This window comes from Argiope bruennichi, chromosome 6 (genome assembly GCF_947563725.1).
Source record: "Argiope bruennichi chromosome 6, qqArgBrue1.1, whole genome shotgun sequence".
Lineage (NCBI taxonomy): Eukaryota > Metazoa > Arthropoda > Arachnida > Araneae > Araneidae > Argiope > Argiope bruennichi.
This window is the reverse complement of record NC_079156.1, coordinates 36,741,458-36,760,555: the sequence shown is the minus strand read 5'-3', so window position 1 is coordinate 36,760,555 and position 19,098 is coordinate 36,741,458. Positions and strand designations below refer to the sequence as shown.

Genomic DNA, 19,098 nt, shown 5'->3' with positions numbered 1-19,098 from the left:
ACCAGCCTGTTTTTTTTTTTTTTTTTTGTTTTTTTAAAACTTGTATTGCATTTCTATAAAATAGGATGTCAGCAGGAAGTCTATTCTATTGTTTTAAATTATGTCTAGTCTTGAATAGGCAATATTATATATATATATATATATTCCTTATGATATGAAATCAGTACCACTTGAAACTGGTCCTGCTTTAAAATGAAATATTAATATAAAATCATTTAAAATATCTTTCACTGCCATCATAAAATATAATAAAATGAAAATCTACAAGCGAGACCAGCTTAACATATGATGTTATAAAACTCAAAAAAGATTTATCTTCTTTTTATACATTTAATCGAATAAATAATACGATACAACATCACACTTTGTATTTATAAAATCATGGATATCTTTTTAAGCAGAAAGTTTCACTCAACAAAGTTGTTGCTCAATTCTTTCAAAAGTCCTTTTAAACAAATCAAAATATTTCTATTCTGTGTTTGACAGTTATAAAACAAGATGTATCAGAATAAATGTTTTAAATTACGAGCTTAAAACTTTTTAGAAATCACGTTGTAATTCCTTAAAGAAATTGTATTAACTAACTCACCATAACGGTGCATTCATTCACTATAGTACAGTACAATCTGGAGCAAAAGTTAGCAGACCACGGCAACTGCCACGACCCCCGTTAGAGAAGGCCGGAAAACCTACGTCACAGAAAGTAATGACGTAGCTCCGAGAGGTTACACGAGTGGGTGCGAATTGGGGGACCGAGGGAGGAATTTCACCCTCTTCAAGTTTACTGATAAGAAACGAACTCTTTTCCACCCACGACATGTTTTAGCCAGTGGCCCTCCTGTGTTTGAGTAGACAGGAAGCGCCATTTCTTACTTGCAAAAAAAATCATTTGGATTACTAAAAATAAGGAATAGAAATGCCTTTGATCTGTTGTGTTCCAAACTGTAATGGGAATTACAGGAATGGCCCAAGAGTAAGTGTTTTTGCCTTTCCTAAAAATGAAGAGCTTAAAAAGAAGTGGTTAAGTGCCATACATCGTGAAGGATTTTATCCGACGCAGCATAGTAGGGTAAGCTTATTTAATTATTTTAAACTAATGCTTAACGTTTCTAAATGAAAAATCATTTATTCTCACATTAGAAATTTAACAGTAATACAGCTCAGTAATATCTATTATTCGTGCTTTTAATCAAGTGCATTATGAAAAGAATTATTTTATAAAATGCTGTAATACAGGTAATAATGTCTGTAATTATTGTCAATAATAATTATAATATTTGCCGTAATTATGTTTACACGTTTTATTTACTATTATATCTATAATTACGTTTATATAGTTAAATTTTATTATATAACATAACGATAAAAGCATGAGAGTAAACAATAATAATTATATATTGTTTTATGTTGTATATTTCTTACTGTATTTAAATTAAACATTAAAGGAAGTCAATAGTTACGAATAATTTCCTTTACTGTAGGTCTGTGAATTACATTTAAAAAAAAATGATATTGAAAGAGAAACGAGTCTATTTGATTCGAAGTCAGGAAAATTATTAAGTGCCCCTCTTAAATATCCGAGACTAGTGATTGGAGCAATTCCATCTCAGATGCCAAATTGTGCCGCTTGCATGTCATCTTCAACATTTCATAGGGAAAATTATATTTACATTCTTTGTTTACTATTATATCTATAATTACGTTTATATAGTTAAATTTTATTATATAACATAACGATAAAAGCATGAGAGTAAACAATAATAATTATATATTGTTTTATATTGTATATTTCTTACTGTATTTAAATTAAACATTAAAGGAAGTCAATATTTACGAATAATTTCCTTTACTGTAGGTCTGTGAATTACATTTTAAAAAAAATGATATTGAAAGAGAAACGAGTCTATTCGATTCGAAGTCAGGAAAATTATTAAGTGCCCCTCTTAAATATCCGAGACTAGTGATTGGAGCAATTCCATCTCAGATGCCAAATTGTGCCGCTTACATGTCATCTTCAACATTTCATAGGGAAAATCCAGAAATAAAAAAGATGAAATTGGAACAACAATATGTAGAGAAAGCTCTCCAGGAAAGCATAATAGAAAAAAAGAAATACGATGAGACAAGAGAATTTAAAAATTTGGAAGAACTAAAACAGCGCATTTCTTTAGTAAATTTGAAAAATTTCTGGAATGTCATTCATAAAGAAAACAAAATTTTATTCGTGAATATTGAAGTAAGTTCTGGTCCTGAAATTGCCTTGTCTGTTGTAATAAATGATGTATTAGAGGTGTCAGCTTTTGTTGGAAAAACAAGCTTGTCAAATATTCCAAACATTTGTTCTTTACCTATAAAAATCAATAATATCAACACTTTAAATGAAATATTAGAGCATCTGCCAGAAATGAAGAGAAATAAATCATTGCTGAATTCTGATATTGTTTCCCAGATTCATAGTTTCATGGATAATTTAAATATAACCCAAGAAAATTTAACCAATGTTGTAGCATTTATTAAAGAGCAATCTGCCTTGATTATTCAAAATGAGCACAGTAAAATTTACTCCACTGAAATGATGATATTCTGCTCATTATTTTATTCAATGGCTCCGCATGCATATAAATTTGTCAGAAAGTCTGGCTATATTTTGTTACCTCATCCTGTAACTTTGAGAAATATATGCATACCTATCAACACTTGCCCTCAGTCAGAGCAGACCGAATTGCATTTCTTAAGGTACATTAAGCAGAAATTACAATTCATAGTATCTGCAGATAAAAATGTGATTCTTCAAATAGATGAGATGCACGTCAAACCCTACTTTGATTACAAAGGGGGAAATATATCAGGTTTCAGTTACAATTCAGAAAATGCCGCCACAAGTGTTGTGACTTTCATGATAAATAGTATTTCATCGTCATATAAAGATGTTGTTCACATTCTTCCTGTAAATAAAATAGCAGCAGACGTTTTACATGCATTCATTAAAAAAATTATTATTGGGTTAGAAAACATTGGTTTTAAAGTGATATGTGTAGTAACAGACAACAATTCAGTCAATCAAAAAGCAATGTCTCAGTTCGCTTCTCCTTCACAGTCATATTCAATTCTTTATCCTCATCCGGTAAATAAAGAACGACCTCTTTTTTTCATGATCGATACTGTCCATTTATTGAAGAATATTCGCAATAACTGGATCAATCAAAAGAATGTTGATAAATGTATGTTTTACCCTAATTTTAAAGAAACAACCTCAGAAAAAAATTCACAACAAGATTGTATTAAAAATTCTCTGGAAACTAATGATAATGTTATTCACTCTAATGGTGAAATAATTCAGAGATCTAGTAGTAAATCTGACAATAAAGTAGATTTTAATACAGCATCCTTCAAAACATTAAAATTATTGTATGAAACTGAAAAGAATAACATCGTAAAATATGCATACAATTTATCTTTAAAAGCATTGGAACCCAATAATTTAGAAAAACAAAATGTCAAATTAGTACTCAAAATTTTCAATAAATTTATACCTGAAAGTCTCATGAATTTGGGAGAGAAATATGAGTTTCCACACTACAAAGAAACAGCAGAATATATAAGAATAATAAATAGGTGGTGGGATATTGTTAATGTAAAAACTCCATTCACAGGAATCCGTGAAAATAATGTATATAAAAAACCACTGACATCATCTGAAACCGACAAAAGATACAAGTTTTTAGATGTATTTTTGAACTGGTTGGAAGACTGGAAAAATATGAAATGTGATACCGGCATGCTAACAAAAGAAACTTATTCTGCTCTTTTCATGACTACATATGCTTTAAAAGAAATAACTAAATATTGTCAGGAAGAATTCGAAATGAAGTACATTCTCCCAGGAAAATTTCAGACCGACAATTTAGAGGCACGCTTTGGTTTATATAGACAAATGGCAGGAGCACAATATCATGTTTCACTCAGACAGGTATTTGAAAGTGAAAACAAACTAAGAATGCATAGTATTTTAAAAATTTGTTTAAAATCAAACAAACATGGAAATCTCGAACTTTTTCAGGAAGCAGTTGGCGAAAATTGGGAAGAATTTGAAAAATCTATTTCTGAAAAATTACCTGTATTTAACATTTTGCTTACAGAAGAAGATTTTAAAAAATCAGAAGATGTTTTACCAGTGTTAGTTTATTTAGGAGGTTACTGTGTCCACACAGTCCTTAAAAAGTTGAAATGCAGCATTTGCAAAAAGTTTTTAACAAATGAAAAAGAACTGGACTGCTCAACTTCTTTAATTCAGAATTTAAGTCGAGGAAAACTTTTATACCCCAAAAAATGCATTGTAAATGTAATATTATATTCTTACATTATAATTCAGAAATTATGTACCATACATGAAGAGGAATTTTTGAAATTTTCCAATCAAAAGTATTTAGCAGCAGAGATAATTTTCAATAGTTTAGTGAATGAGGAACAAATACATGATTATGGTGAATGCATTTCAGGACATAAACCAGAAAATGTCTATAGAATGATAATTTGGTCTGCAGTCAATTCATTACTGAATAATTATTGTAAAAAATTAAATGATAGTTTGAGAAGCTCTTCTAAAACTGGAAAGAAAAGAAAACTAGATAAATTTAGTAAAGTTGTTTCTAACAAAGTAATGATAAAATATATAGTTAAATAAGAAAGCTCTTCTAATGTTTCAAAGATTTATTGGATATTTTTTCGAATAGAATACTGTTTCGTGAAATATTGTTTTTATTGCTTTCTTGGAGTTGACGCGACGGCAAATATTCATAAAACCCTTATTGTATGGAATTGTTTTGAAATTAATCAACAAGAGCATTGCAAATGTATTTTTTATATTATAATTTAAAAATTTATGAACCATATATGAAGAAGAAATTTTGAAATTTCCTAATCAAAAATATTTTGCAACAGATATAATTTTGAATGATGTAGTGAATGAAGAAGAAGTACATGATTATGGCAAAGGCATTTCAGGGCACAAACCGGAAAATGTTTATAGATTGGCAATCTGGTCTGCAGTCAATGCATTAGTGAATAATTACATGATAGTTTGAAAAGCTCTTCTAAAACAGGAAAGGAAAGAAAATTTGATAAATTTAGTAAAGATATTTCTAACAAAGTAATGATAAAATATATAGTTAAATAAGAAAGCTCTTCTAATGTTTCAAAGATTTATTGGATATTTTTTCGAATAGAATACTGTTTCGTGAAATATTGTTTTTATTGCTTTCTTGGAGTTGACGCGACGGCAAATATTCATAAAACCCTTATTGTATGGAATTGTTTTGAAATTAATCAACAAGAGCATTGCAAATGTATTTTTTATATTATAATTTAAAAATTTATGAACCATATATGAAGAAGAAATTTTGAAATTTCCTAATCAAAAATATTTTGCAACAGATATAATTTTGAATGATGTAGTGAATGAAGATAATAGTTTTAAATCTAGGGGAGATACACCTACTGGGAAACCTGCCCTGCACTTAATGCAAAAAAGGTAATGCATACCAAGCACCGTACCTCCAGGGTGATGTGGAAAGCGGCTGCATTTTAATTATTAATGACTTCTACAATATATGTGTGTTGAATTGCATGATATGGAAGTATATGAAATGATATTAACAAGTGAAAAGTAATTTCTTTTCACTCTCTAGCGCGCAGAGACTTTAGGGAATGGAGTGGAGTGTACCGTCTCGTTGTGACGTCACGGAAAGCCGCAGAGGCCTTGTCTATCGGGGGTTGTGCAACTGCCCGATTGAATGGGAATAACCATTCTCCCATCAAGTTTTGTTTACTAAGGTTGAGATGAACATCACCTGAGTCACGTGCAAAACAACGCGGAATGAACAGAAAAAAAAAATATCTCGCGTAACACATTACTTAATCAAAACAAGAGCAAACTTTCAAGATAACCCAGTACGATGTCATTTACAAATAGCTACTGAAGCTTATTTTTGGGTTCTAGAAAGTTTTGAATGGTGAAATAATAAAAGTAAAACGAATTCTTGTGAAGATTTTTCACCCTTTTTCAGTGCTGATTTACGTATACATTCTCTTTCATTCATTCACATTTTGGAATTACAAATTGTTAAAAAATCTGTTTTGTTTTGTGATATGTTGAAAAGTATGTTCACTTACATAACAAATTTTATTTATTAGTATTACTGAACAAATACAGCATTGTAAAATGCATGAACAATATGATTCCTTTATTCATTCTTGCCCTAATTACGCATTTCATGACTTATTTTATGGGGTTAAAAATAACGTAACAACATTTTAATTTGATATTTTACTCTCATATTAAGATTTTTTTTTTTTATTTAAAGATGAAAAATCGATGTCTCGCCTTCCGCTCCACCCTTATCGGTAACATATCCATGTGCAAAATTTGAGACCTGATTTGAATAAATAAATGAATAAAATTGCTATTATGCTTTTTTTCCCCCAGAAAATGCAATTTGGCTAAACGAAAGATCATATATTAAGCTGCGTTAAGTTGTGGTTTGTATTAGTTGACTTATATAGCTGTATTAATTATATAGTTAAGATATTATAATATAAGAGTTATTCAAAGTGTGTACACGTTTGGAACTTCCTGATTAACAAATTTTTTCAAACCATTTTTCTAAATAAGTATGACTAGATAAATTTTGATTGTAGTTACTTAACAAACAATTTTTTTTAATTTATTGCAGGAATTTTTGAAATTTAAATCCGAATATCCCGTATTAGCATTTAAAATTCTATATTTTTTTGTTTCAATCAATTTTTCAAAGTAAGATGTATTTATTAAGAATAGGGAATGAATGAATTTTAAATAACTACTTTAAAATTTAGATATTTTAGCTTAGATATCTAAAAATGTTAAGTATTTTGAGCATATATCTTATAATTTTCCTTTTTTATTTTTTAAAATTCCCTTTTCTTATTTTCAGGCGCTGGTGATGTAATATTATTTTGCAACCAAATATTCGCCTTGGCGGTTAGTTACTTCGATGAGATTATTCCTCGCTAAAATTTTCAATACCATATTTTTTCAAAATATATTTTCTATATTTTTTCAATTTTATAAATTTTTTCAAAAATTCTATTCTATATTTTTTTAATTTTATATATTTTTTCAAAAATTCTAATCTATATATATTTTTTTAATTTTATATATTTTTTCAAAAATTCTATTCTATATATTTTTTTTCAATTTTATATATTTTTTCGAAAATTCTATTCTATATTTTTTGTAACTTATTCTTTCTTCAGCAAAATATTTTTGAAGTTCAAATTTTGATAGTCATATAACTTACAGTATATAAGCTATATCCGTTCTGTATACTGTATTATGTATCTCTAGTTTTCTATTGGCTAAAATTCGAACTTTTAATTCAATCGGAAGTGATTAAATTTCAACCAATGCAAATACTTCGTTGCTGAAACTGATTATGTTTTTTTTTGCACAACAGAATATTTTTTTTTTTCTTATAACTTATTCAATGTCACAAAATCTGACTTATCGCAAAATTCAGTTTTAATTTCAAAAATAATTAATGACATAAATTGAAGTGATGTAAATAATAATATTTTATTTGCTTCATTCAATAAACCGACTTATGAAAAAATTATAAAGTTTAAATTTTATACATTCCTTTGGTACTGCACGGAATTATATTCAGTGAAGTATTTTTAACACTCCCAACTTTTAAATAAAAAAAATCTTTCTGCGACTAAATTTGACCGAGTTATGAAATTTTGAATATCATTATTTTAGGATATTAATAATTTCACAATTTTGAGCTGATCTACCTTGGGGAACTTCAATGCACTTTCATAGAGATAGTCAAGAGAGTGATCTAAAATTGCGCGTTTTTATTAGATAGTAATATCAAAATTTTCATAACTCACTTCATAACTTTTCATAAGTGATAGTTACTTTCCTGTTAGATGTATACGCCTAACGTTTACTATTTGCAAATTAGCTGATGAACTCCAACTAAAGTGAATATAATATATATCTCAAACATGTTTTCCATAGACAATACAGTATTATTGAATCAATCATCTAGTTATTTTCAAAAAGTAACAGAAGACTGTTTCTTATTTACAAAAAAACCTATTTTTCCAGAAATTATGGAAAAAAATTATTACTGAAATGGAAAATTTGGAATTTTTAATTGCGAAAGCTGTTATCCCTTAATGCCAGAGAACCATAGTTAATAAATATGAAGAAACTTCAGTGAACGAAGAAAAATTTGAAGAAAGCGCTTATGAAAAACAATTTTTTGGATAAGAATTTTAAGAGACGAAATTTCTTAGTGATTGAAAGTGATCTTGTTCCAAAGGTATTTCTTCGAGTTGAATACTTCAAACAGCGCACAAGTTTATGATAAACGTCATTTTCTTGGTCACAATCAAGCCAGTCAGGATTGTTATAAGTCCAAATTAATGCAGTAGAGCTGGGGTGATAATCATCTGGGTACCAAAAAATATTATGCTTCATATTCAATTCAATTTATAGGAACACGTATTGGAAATTAAATTTTTCTTAGTTTGCAGTGTAAGCTAATTTAATATTTTAATTATATCTTTTGTCAACGCGATGGCAACAAGTTGATAAAATATGTTCGCACAATGTGCTCGTGCGAGTTGAATTTTATTTTTATTTTACATGAAATAAATTAAAAGAAAATGCACTTTAAATTTCTATTTTTAATCAATTTAAAAAAAATTATATGTTAAAAAATTGGTATAACTGAAAAGAAAATGTTTTGAATTTTAAGACGATATAAAAATCATTTTTGTACTGTAACATTTTCGGACATTATCTAGAAAAACACCAAACATTTCACAATTTTCATTTAATTAAAAATTAACAACTAAAAAAATCGCTGCATTCCCACCCTCCAAAATATATATGTAACAAGTTTAGTCTTTCTAGATCAAACAATCTGCCCCGTAGAACGGCAATACAAACACATGTTCATCTTTATTAAATGTAGATATAAAGAGAATCGATTTCATGCTGCAGAGAAAAATCTTGGGAATTTAAAATTCTAATTTTCTTCAAGAAACATTCAAACATTTCGAAAAAAAATGTATTTCTAATGACACAGCCGAATAAAACTAATTGTTATGACTCAATGCAAATTCTCCTTTCGTTTTAAATATATTTATTTTCACAACACGACACAGAGATAATGAGGCTATTTACAGTAGAGAAAGTTATTCTGCATAGAATACGTGCATAATATTGATGAAAACTTATATAAATACTATTAAAAAGCGTAACTTAACGTAATCACACCATTCTTATTTCAATTTTTTTCCGTAACCTAAACTAAAAAGAAGTTGCCAGATTCCAAGTTAGAATAAGCTAAGAGTAGAATTAAAGAAACAGGAAATACAAAACTTAATAATGAGTGGCAACACTAATATTGTTAAATGAGAAAAAAATTAAGTCTTTCTTTAAAAGATTGGCATTTAAATCATAACGAAAAAAAATCGATTAATGCAAAGATTATGCTCAAAAATACATATAAAAGTCGCACACCGCAATTTTGGCTCGGCTGCCCGAGTCAATAAAAAAAAAAAAATCATTTGACTATTACCATAAATTGGAAAAAAAAAAAAAAAACCCATCGTAATAATATCTCCACGATATTGTCAGGCACTTAAAATATCGAACATCTTGGAAATATCGCGCAATATCTTGTTCAGCGGAAAACTTATTGAAATAATAGGGTGGGTGGAGGGGTGGGGGGAACTAATGCTCACTCAACATTTGAAAATTTCTAGAAAATGTTAACTGTCTCCGAAATCATAACATTTAAATAATAAATGTTAAATTCTGGTTACGTGACATATTTAAATTGTCATAATTGTAAATGGATCTTTATTTCATACTTTTGGCTATAAAAAAAATAAATATACTAAGGTGTATGTATACACTTGAAGCTTCGAAAATCGTTCACAATATCGAATATTTTTTTATTGCTTAATAATGTTCTCTGATCCTTTAGCTTTCAAACGATACCAAAATGTTGTCAATATTCGGAATATTTCTCGAGTTATAATTATTTTTCTTGAGGTGCTTTCATTAAAAACCCTAATTACGGTGTTTTTAAAACTCATTTTATGAAGAATGATATTTTTTCACTATGTTGCTTCATTCAAACAATCATAACTCAACAAGAAATGAACCAAATACAGTTATTGATATATCAAAATAATCTGTATGAAATAGCGGACGTATTGTGCCTCAATCAAAGTTATATTCATAGAAATAAATTTTTAATAGCCGTTTAAAAGTTAAAATGACAGAAAAAATCTCGCCTTTTCAAAAATTGTTTAAAAAAAAACTATACATTTTTATAACTTGTTTGAGGCAGACAACATCAAGACTAATATTAGGCATAATTTCCAACTAGAATTGTGTGTCTCTACAAATTAGAATTTAGGGATATCATGTTTCAAAAAATAGGCTAATTAGCTCATTAAATATTAATTAATTAATAATTACTGCAATAAGGTTTTTTCTCACTGAAATGAGTTTAAACATATATTAATAACCTACTATGAAAAAACTGGAATTTTAAAGTTAAAATTTAAAAAAAAATCTTCAAGTGTGTACGTACACCTTTAATTATATATTTTCTTACAGTTTTAAACATGGAAATATTTTTATATAATTTTAATTCCGAAAACAAATTTCCATCATTGTCAATGTTCTTTTACCAAACTCTCAGTTTCAAATACAGGTGCGCTTTCTTTAATTTATGAAATTTGAAACTAACGGAACCCTTTGAATCGTTTCATTTTTCTCATTTAAATTTATATAATAAGGTAGAGGAAGTAACGATAATTTTAGCGGTATTCAAGAAATCATGTAAAACCAGAGGGGGTAGTTTCTCCAAACCTTTCTCGCTTACTAATTAATAAAGATGATATTTTGTTGTTGTTGTTTTTATTTATCGATTTCTTTTTAACTGAATAAAACTGAAATTTTATATACAACTGCAATTTTATTAACAAGATCCCATACCAAATTTTATGTAAGTAAATTTTATCAAGTAAAAGAAGGGTCACCAATTGTTGTGTTCGTGTGTCAACAAAAATGGAATGCAGACAAACTTACTATTAAACGAAATCTTACTACATTATAAATAATATTACAAAATTAACATCACCTTAATTTCATCCAAATTCTAGTATCTTTTTAAACAACAAACTCAAAAATAACATAACATATCATGAATTAACAACTATTTACAAAAAGATATTTATAATTATTAAACTACTCGTGAGTTACTTTTAAATGAAATATTTATAATTTATGTCGCAAAAATATGTTCACGATACAGTCCATTTGCAGCATAGGGAAAATCGTAGAGATTTCATACAAACTTTTGTGCGAATAAAAATAGACTTCATTTTTTATTAATCCGTTCTGCATTTTGCATTGTAGGCTTCTTATAACTAACAATATCAAAAAGCAATTTTTCAAGTGACACGAATTTGTGATCATGAAATTTGAGGGGCTACTTCTTCACTTTCAGTGATTATTACACCAGCGAGAGTTGTCTCTTCTGAACTTTCCTGTATATTCTCTAATAAATTTTTGAATGTCACTGTAAATTTGTAAATGTATATTGAGTGTGTTGCGACTTTCTACTGAACAACACGGTTTTTAAATACAATATTTTTAATCTGCACAAACACAGCTGCACTACAAAATTTACAAAAGACACACAGTATGGTGGAGGGATTCCACCGTTTCCAACCGAAAGCATTCAGTGTTAGTGCAAGGGTTGCGCATAGAAAAAAACCCGACCTCAGGATGCAGATCTCCCTTTCATCTGCTTGTCTGTAAACGCCACAAGGGGCTTCTGTAAAACACCAAGAGAGGGCGCTCTCTGCTCAAGGGGGAAAAGAGGTGCTACAAATGTAATAAATGTACATTTAGAAAAAAAAAGACAGTTAAAAAAAAAGACAGTTGGCAGTTAAACGCTATGATGCGTTTAATACGCATGCGCCAGGTAACTGAATATGTATTTTGGCCTTTTTTGTGTGTCCCATTAAACCAAAATTCAATACAGAACCAAAATTTTATGTATTTATGTCATTATGTTTTTGAATTATCGGGTTTACAGCTTTAATGTAAGAACAGTTCAAGAGACGATCAATTTCTTGCCAAATTTGATAAATATCTAGATATTATATCTGTGCACCAAGTTTTATCTATCTACTTCTCTTCATTAATTAGTGTATTTGTTGTTACTTTTCAATAAATCTCAGCATGGTTCTTGAAGACAACACATTTATTAGACATATAAAACGAAAAGAAAAAAACACAGATATTGACAATTACGCACACAGCATCGTGTTGAACAGTTCGCGGGAGGAATGCGCTGGAACGAAGCAGAAGCGTAATCACACAAATATTCCTACGCGAGAAAAATAGTCCGATCGCTTCATCCCAAAGTATTATATCCGGGCAGCCGGTCATACTTCAAATGAATGCATTTCGATCAACATTTCAAAGAAATCTACAAATCTGGAGCAGATGTATAAAAATATACCGAATTTCACCTTTCTAACTCGATGGGCAGATGGACATAATCCCAAAAATATGTTTTTCAGACTCAAGGAGGAATGAAAGGTAGGCTTTTCTGAAAATCTCGAATCCGAATTTTTTGACGATAACGATACTTTATTTTCGTGTACGAGAAAGTAAAAATCAGAGAACAACTCGAGCATATCTACTCGTCCAAAACTGCTTCACTTGCTCACAGCGAGGGGGAAAAACACTAAGATGGAATGCTTAGAACTTGTGATGGTTTCAGAGCTTTTTTAAGTCTGTGCATGAAAAACTTAATCAACTGGCATATTCTTCACTCAATGCTAATCAGCTGTTGATTTATTACGGCATAATCTCGATTTTATATAATACGAAACATATTAAATGAGGAATGAATACATTAAAAAAAACAGCATGAGTAGTCTCCCCAAAACTTTCTCGCATATTCTCTAATAAACTTGTCATGTCAGAGAACGCCTTACATGGCATTGGCGAACAATAATTACGAAATATGAACTTTTTGCGTGACATTAGCATTTGAACTGAATCTATCTTATCATCCTTGGCGAGTTATTTGGCGATTATTCTCTGGCATGAGGTTAATACTATCCGAAAATTAAATTTGTATCTTAAACAAGTCTTTCTCAAGCAATTGAAACAAACATCTGGCACAAAACTGCATATGTAATCACAAAATCCCATACCAAATTTGATATATTTAATCTTTGAATTATCTGAAAGTGCAGACACACAGACAGTCAACACGCAGTTGGATATAGCTCAAAATTTGACAGGAATCTATACTATAGATATTAAATGTGTGTACCGAATTTCATCTATATAGCTCTCTTCATTTTGTAATTATCGTGTTACTTTTTATTAGAACAGCTGGATAGATGGACTTCCTCGGATTTACTCAGAATTTGATAGAAACCTACACATTTGATGTAAACATCGTATGCCAAATTTCAAACGTCTAGCTCAAAGCGCTTTTGAGTTATTTTTGTCACAGACAGATGGATGGACATTTTCCAAAAGTGTGTTTTTCGAATTCCGGGAAGTCTAAAACATGGATATTCGAATTTTTTGACGATTACTATACTTACACCATACTACGTATACGAAAAAGTAAAATAGACCGAAAAGATTTAATATCCATAACTACTCGATAAATCATGCGAAAATATATAACAATTCTGGAAGGTTTCAGTTAATTTCTCGTGGTATCGAATAAACAAAGGATATGTTCGTTTATTCAATCCGTTTCATGTATGGGACTATGTTCAAAATGAAATTCTGTGCTAAAATTTCTATAAAATATTTTTATTTTTGAATTTTTGCATAAAACTGAATGAAAAAAATTTAGAAAATAAAAATATATAAGTTCAAAGCAAAAAGAACTTTGAAACCTGGAAGAAAGGTGTGGATTTCCCCCCCTTTCTAACAAGTGTTATAAAGCAAAAAAACCATCTACTTTCAAGTTTTTATCATATTATTTGTTCGAAACCGTTTAAAATACGAAATATATTACACATTCCAAATTAGAAAATAATTTGGATTTATATCTTATATTTAAATATTGGGATTCGAGTGATAAATAATAAGAAATTCTTATTTTTTTTATATTATAAAGCAATAAAACAACAATAAGAATAATTTTAAATGAATATATTGTTTATGCTATAGTTCCAGAAGTGCAACCCATTTTGAGAAATAACTAGATCAAATTTGAAAAAAGATGTCTATTAGATTTCAATTTATGAATTTTCTTCAAAAAAGCATTTCATCAAAATCCAGAATTTGAAAAATAGCATTTCAAGATATAAAATAGCATTAAAACATATGTTATGCAAATGTAAAAGTTATAATAACTTCGAAAAGATTAAATGTAAAAACAAAATTCAAACGAATTTTTAAAATGAACTGTTCAAAAAGTAAGAATAAGAAATTCAGAACTTTAAAAACAGCATTTAAAGCCGTAAAAAAGCAAAATTCAAACGATTTTATAAACTGAACTGTTCAAAAAGTATGATAAGCAGTATTAAAACGTGTGTTACACAAATATAAAAGTGATAGTAACTTCGAAAAGAATATTCGTAAAAACCAACTTTAAACGGTTTTATAAAGTGAACTGTTCAAAAATTAAGAATATTGAATTAAAAATTTCTATATTTTCGCTAGAAAATCAAATTTCTAACATAATCACCTACCTAAAATTTAAAAATTAAAAGGGGGGAGGGGATGAAAATTGCCCACTGACCTTTGCTTCGGAAGCGAAGTTGCTGAGGGATAGGTCACTGATTTTTCTGAGGGCCACTTCGATGGGCTCCTGCGACTGCTCTTCTTTCGACATCCTCCCTTACTTTGAGACGCCCCCCATGAACGACGGAAAGCACCTTTGTTTCTTTATCAGACGATAACAAAAGAACCCAAATTTTTCGCTCTCACATCAATGGGTCGGCTGATAATTTATTACGAGTGATATAATTGTTCTGACACCTTGGTTAGACAATCAATCAGCGGCGAGTATTACGGTAATGCGCATCATTTGAACAATACTGATTTCAAATGCCAATTGTGTAATACTTCCGATTTCATTCAAATATTGTTAATCTTTTCAGTATAATATTTACGTGGAACTCTCTTAAAGTTATTCAGTTTGAAACATATCACAACTTTCTTATGACGAAGAGAATAAATCTGTTTTTAACCCATTAGCTGCTATGACTCCTATTCGGGATTTTGGAATTTTACGTACGCTATCCAGCGCCAAAAATATATTTGTTGAAAGTTTAGTTTCATTCTATATATACATATTTATATATGTAAACATATTTTAGCAGTTGCAGGGTTCAATAGAAGAAACTTTTGAAATTTTAAAACTTCGAGCACGGGAGGCATAATTTACGTATAAATATCAAGTGGTAAGAAATACGTCAGTCTACATCGCAATACAAGAGCGGAAGAGACCAAAAATTTTCCCTTCAATGATTTTACTACGAGATTTTGGTAGGGATTTTTCTGACATGAGTCGATTTAGGAAAGGAAAATTTGGGTATCTCTAAAAGAATGTTGTAAGCATTAGAGATTTTTTATTTCTTCGTTCGAAGCGTAAGAAAATGTCTGTCATCAGTTTTCTAGCGCGCGTATTAAAAATAGCCAAATAAAAAGAGGGAATTGGATCAGGAATAAAAAAAAAACATTTTAGAAGGAAGTTAATATGGGCTAAATTGAGATAAAATTTACTAAATTAATTAAGATTTAAATTAGATTAAGAGATATAATTACATATATATGCAAATATATACTGATATCTCTAAATCTAAATTAAATGCTAATTAATTTCTTTATTTTTATCTTAATTTAGCCCATATTAACTTCATTCTAAAATGTTCTCTTATTTCCTGATCCAATTCCACCTTTTTTTATTCAATTAAGACAATAGAAGTTCTGTAATATTGCTGAAATCGACAAGTTCCCACACTCCGAGTGAAGGGATAAAAATTTGATATCTAAACATATTCTTTTAAAAGATCCCTATAATTCCCTTACCTAAATTGACACGTGTAAAGAAGTGCCTATCAGAATCTCAGAATATCTAATCATGGGGGAAAAAATTTCTTCCGCTTTTTTCTCTTTTCATTTTTGTATTGTTCTGTGAATTGACACTCGTCGCTAGTTGCTTGTACATAAATAATGTCTCCCAGGATGGAATAAAATAACATTTAAAATTCGAAAGTGTCTTCTCTCTCTTCGGCCATGAAACTGCTGAAAAATTATAAATTTTCATTACAAGTCATTACTTGTGTAGCAGAAAGTATGTATTCTGTGCTAAGTCTCTTTACAATAAGCGAACAAATTTGAAATTCGTCTGTAAGTTGGACGGAACAGAATTATCATAATTGAAGCGTTATTTTTTGGTTTGGTTTTTATATTAAATACCAAATAATAAATATATAATTGAGAGTCTATAGTAAGGATCTTTTACTTATTCTGTCTTTTGTTTTCTATTGAAATGATTTGATGGATCATTTTATAACGATATCCTTTCTCAAATATATCAAACATTTTCAGAACAAAACATAATTTGAATATAATTATACCACTACACAATTTTTTGAGTGCATATAAAATTAATCCGTCCAAAAATATTTTTGAAAAAATGGCAGTTAATGGATTAGAAAAAAGTTGTTAAACCAGTTCGTTTTTACTTTCTCGTGCAAGAACACGTATTATCGTTAATTAATTCGAACTCGACATTTAGACAAATCTCATTTCATATTTCCCTCAGTCTAAAACATATATTTTTGGAATTCAGTTTGTCTTTTAACACGATAATTCAAAAATTATTTGAAATAGACTTATGAAATTTGATATGTGGTCTTAATAAGAAATCTGTAGATTTTTATAAAATTTTGAACAAAATTTATTCAAAGAAAACTCGTTTATCTGTCTGTACGAGTACAAGCGAATATGATAAAGACAAAGAGCTAGAATGATAAAATTTGGTACACAGTTTTACTGCCTAAAGTTTAAAATCGAATTAAATTTTGAATCAAATTCATCGAATAAGTTGACCATTAGCAAACATTTAAATGTTTCAAACGCTTAAACATTTTCAAAAATGCAACAACTTAGGTAATAAAATCACAGACCAAATTTCAATTATAACAATTGTAGTTCTGCACCAAATCTCAATTATAACAATTGTAGTTCTGCACCAAATCTCAATTATAACAATTGTAGTTCTGCACCAAATCTCAACTATAACAATTGTAGTTCTGCACCAAATCTCAACTATAACAATTGTAGTTCTGCACCAAATCTCAACTATAACAATTGTAGTTCTGCACCAAATCTCAACTATAACAATTGTAGTTCTGCACCAAATTTTGGAGTAAAATATGGCATAAATGTACATTCAGTCTTCTTCACTATACTACAACACAAAACACTTATAGGTGTGGGACTGTAAAAATAAAAATTTGAGCTCTCATGGCGTCTATACCTTTATTCAGAGGTCATAATTTTTATGCAAAGGGGGGGACATTTATTAGGTATTATGTTAGGTATGTTAGGTGAGAAAGTTCGGAGAAAATCATTTTCGCCGCTTTGTATTCGTGTTATCGCTGCTATGAAATTAAAAGCAAAGTTTAAAGTTTAAATAAGATAAACTAATCAAGCTTAAATATTATTATGTTTTGCTGTTTCGTTCAATAGGTTCATATATCAATTTGTTGTTCTTTTTGTTATTATTACATACTTTTTTTTGTACATTTGAGTACAGGTGTGCTTTTCCTCCTACAGTAAAGACAATTTTATGAAAAAAGATAAATAACTGAATTCTATATTTTCACAGCAGCAAAGTAGATTTTAATAAATAAAAATTATTAACCATTTTTCAACGAAAGACACTTTTATACATTTTTTGTTACTCTATTCCATTATACCTTAAATCATAGATTCAAAAACTAGTGAAGAAAAATGAATAAATAAAAACTTCAAGGAATATAGGTTTAACATGTCGAATAAGGCCCTTAATCACCATGAATTTCCATTCAATGAAATTATTGTCTGCAGTTCGGACACATACATGCCTGCTGCCATAATCAATGAAGCCAATTCATCTCCACCCCATATTAATCAAATGAACATCTGTTTAATGTTGCCTGTCGCAAGAGGAAAAACAAGGTGATGTCGTAATAAAGGGTCAAACAATAAGCTGTTCGATTCGAAATGCCATGAACAGTATACGTTTTGCACATGATAGTTACATCACGTAAATTGATGTCATTACCAAGAACAGAACATGTAACGATTAGTTTTATCTAAATTACGAGGCCCAACAATCTAGTTAAAGAATTGGATGCATTTTTTATTTTTTTTAATCTAAAAATCCTTTAAAATTACATACAATTTGAGCTATTAATTAAAAACATCTATAACCTATTCCATCAAATTCTTTTTCTTGAGAAATTATATAATCAATGACTTAAAAAAATATGTTTACACGGTTTGAAATGAAAAAATATATTACGATACATTTCGAAATTTCGAGAAGATTACTCATTATGTTTTCATTTCCAAACTTTATTTGGTTGTTTTCTTCTCCGAAAATTCGAGAAAATTATGAATCATCTTGACATTCTCGATTTTTATTTGGTTGTTTTCTATTAATACCGGTCATTAATAAGTTATTATAAAGCGTCCACTTTTGCAACATGTATAATAAGAAGGGAAGAAGAAATGCCTTAAAATCAAATATTTGGACAATGCAGCAAAACTTAATCAAAAACTTAGTTTTTTGTATCTTTGATGAGGTAATGCTTATAAGCTGATGCACCATTTTTAAATTGTATGATGCAAAAAGCATCCTAATTGCTTTACAAGGCGACTAGTACAACAAAATTTTGAGGTTATTTACTTCTGATAATTGTTTTTATTAAGGAAGTTTTTTTATAATTAAAAATATATCAAAATTTTAATGACTTCCG

The 19,098-nt window shown here is 29.0% G+C and overlaps 1 protein-coding gene across 5 annotated transcripts in view; it reads right to left on the bottom strand.

The window, feature by feature from the left end:
- Window positions 1-19,098, bottom strand: part of LOC129971532 (proton-coupled amino acid transporter 1-like) — an 80,146-nt gene that overhangs the window by 15,637 nt on the left and 45,411 nt on the right. The window contains exon 1 of one of the 5 annotated variants that reach the window (XM_056085397.1): window positions 14,865-15,007. The exons of 3 other annotated variants lie outside the window; for them this stretch is intronic. In XM_056085397.1, the coding sequence (XP_055941372.1) occupies window positions 14,865-14,957 (93 nt within the window). In that variant the 5' untranslated portion in view covers window positions 14,958-15,007. Of the gene's footprint in view, window positions 1-589; window positions 698-14,864; window positions 15,008-19,098 lie in introns of those variants that run through there. One more of the 5 variants, XM_056085399.1, reaches the window with a different exon arrangement.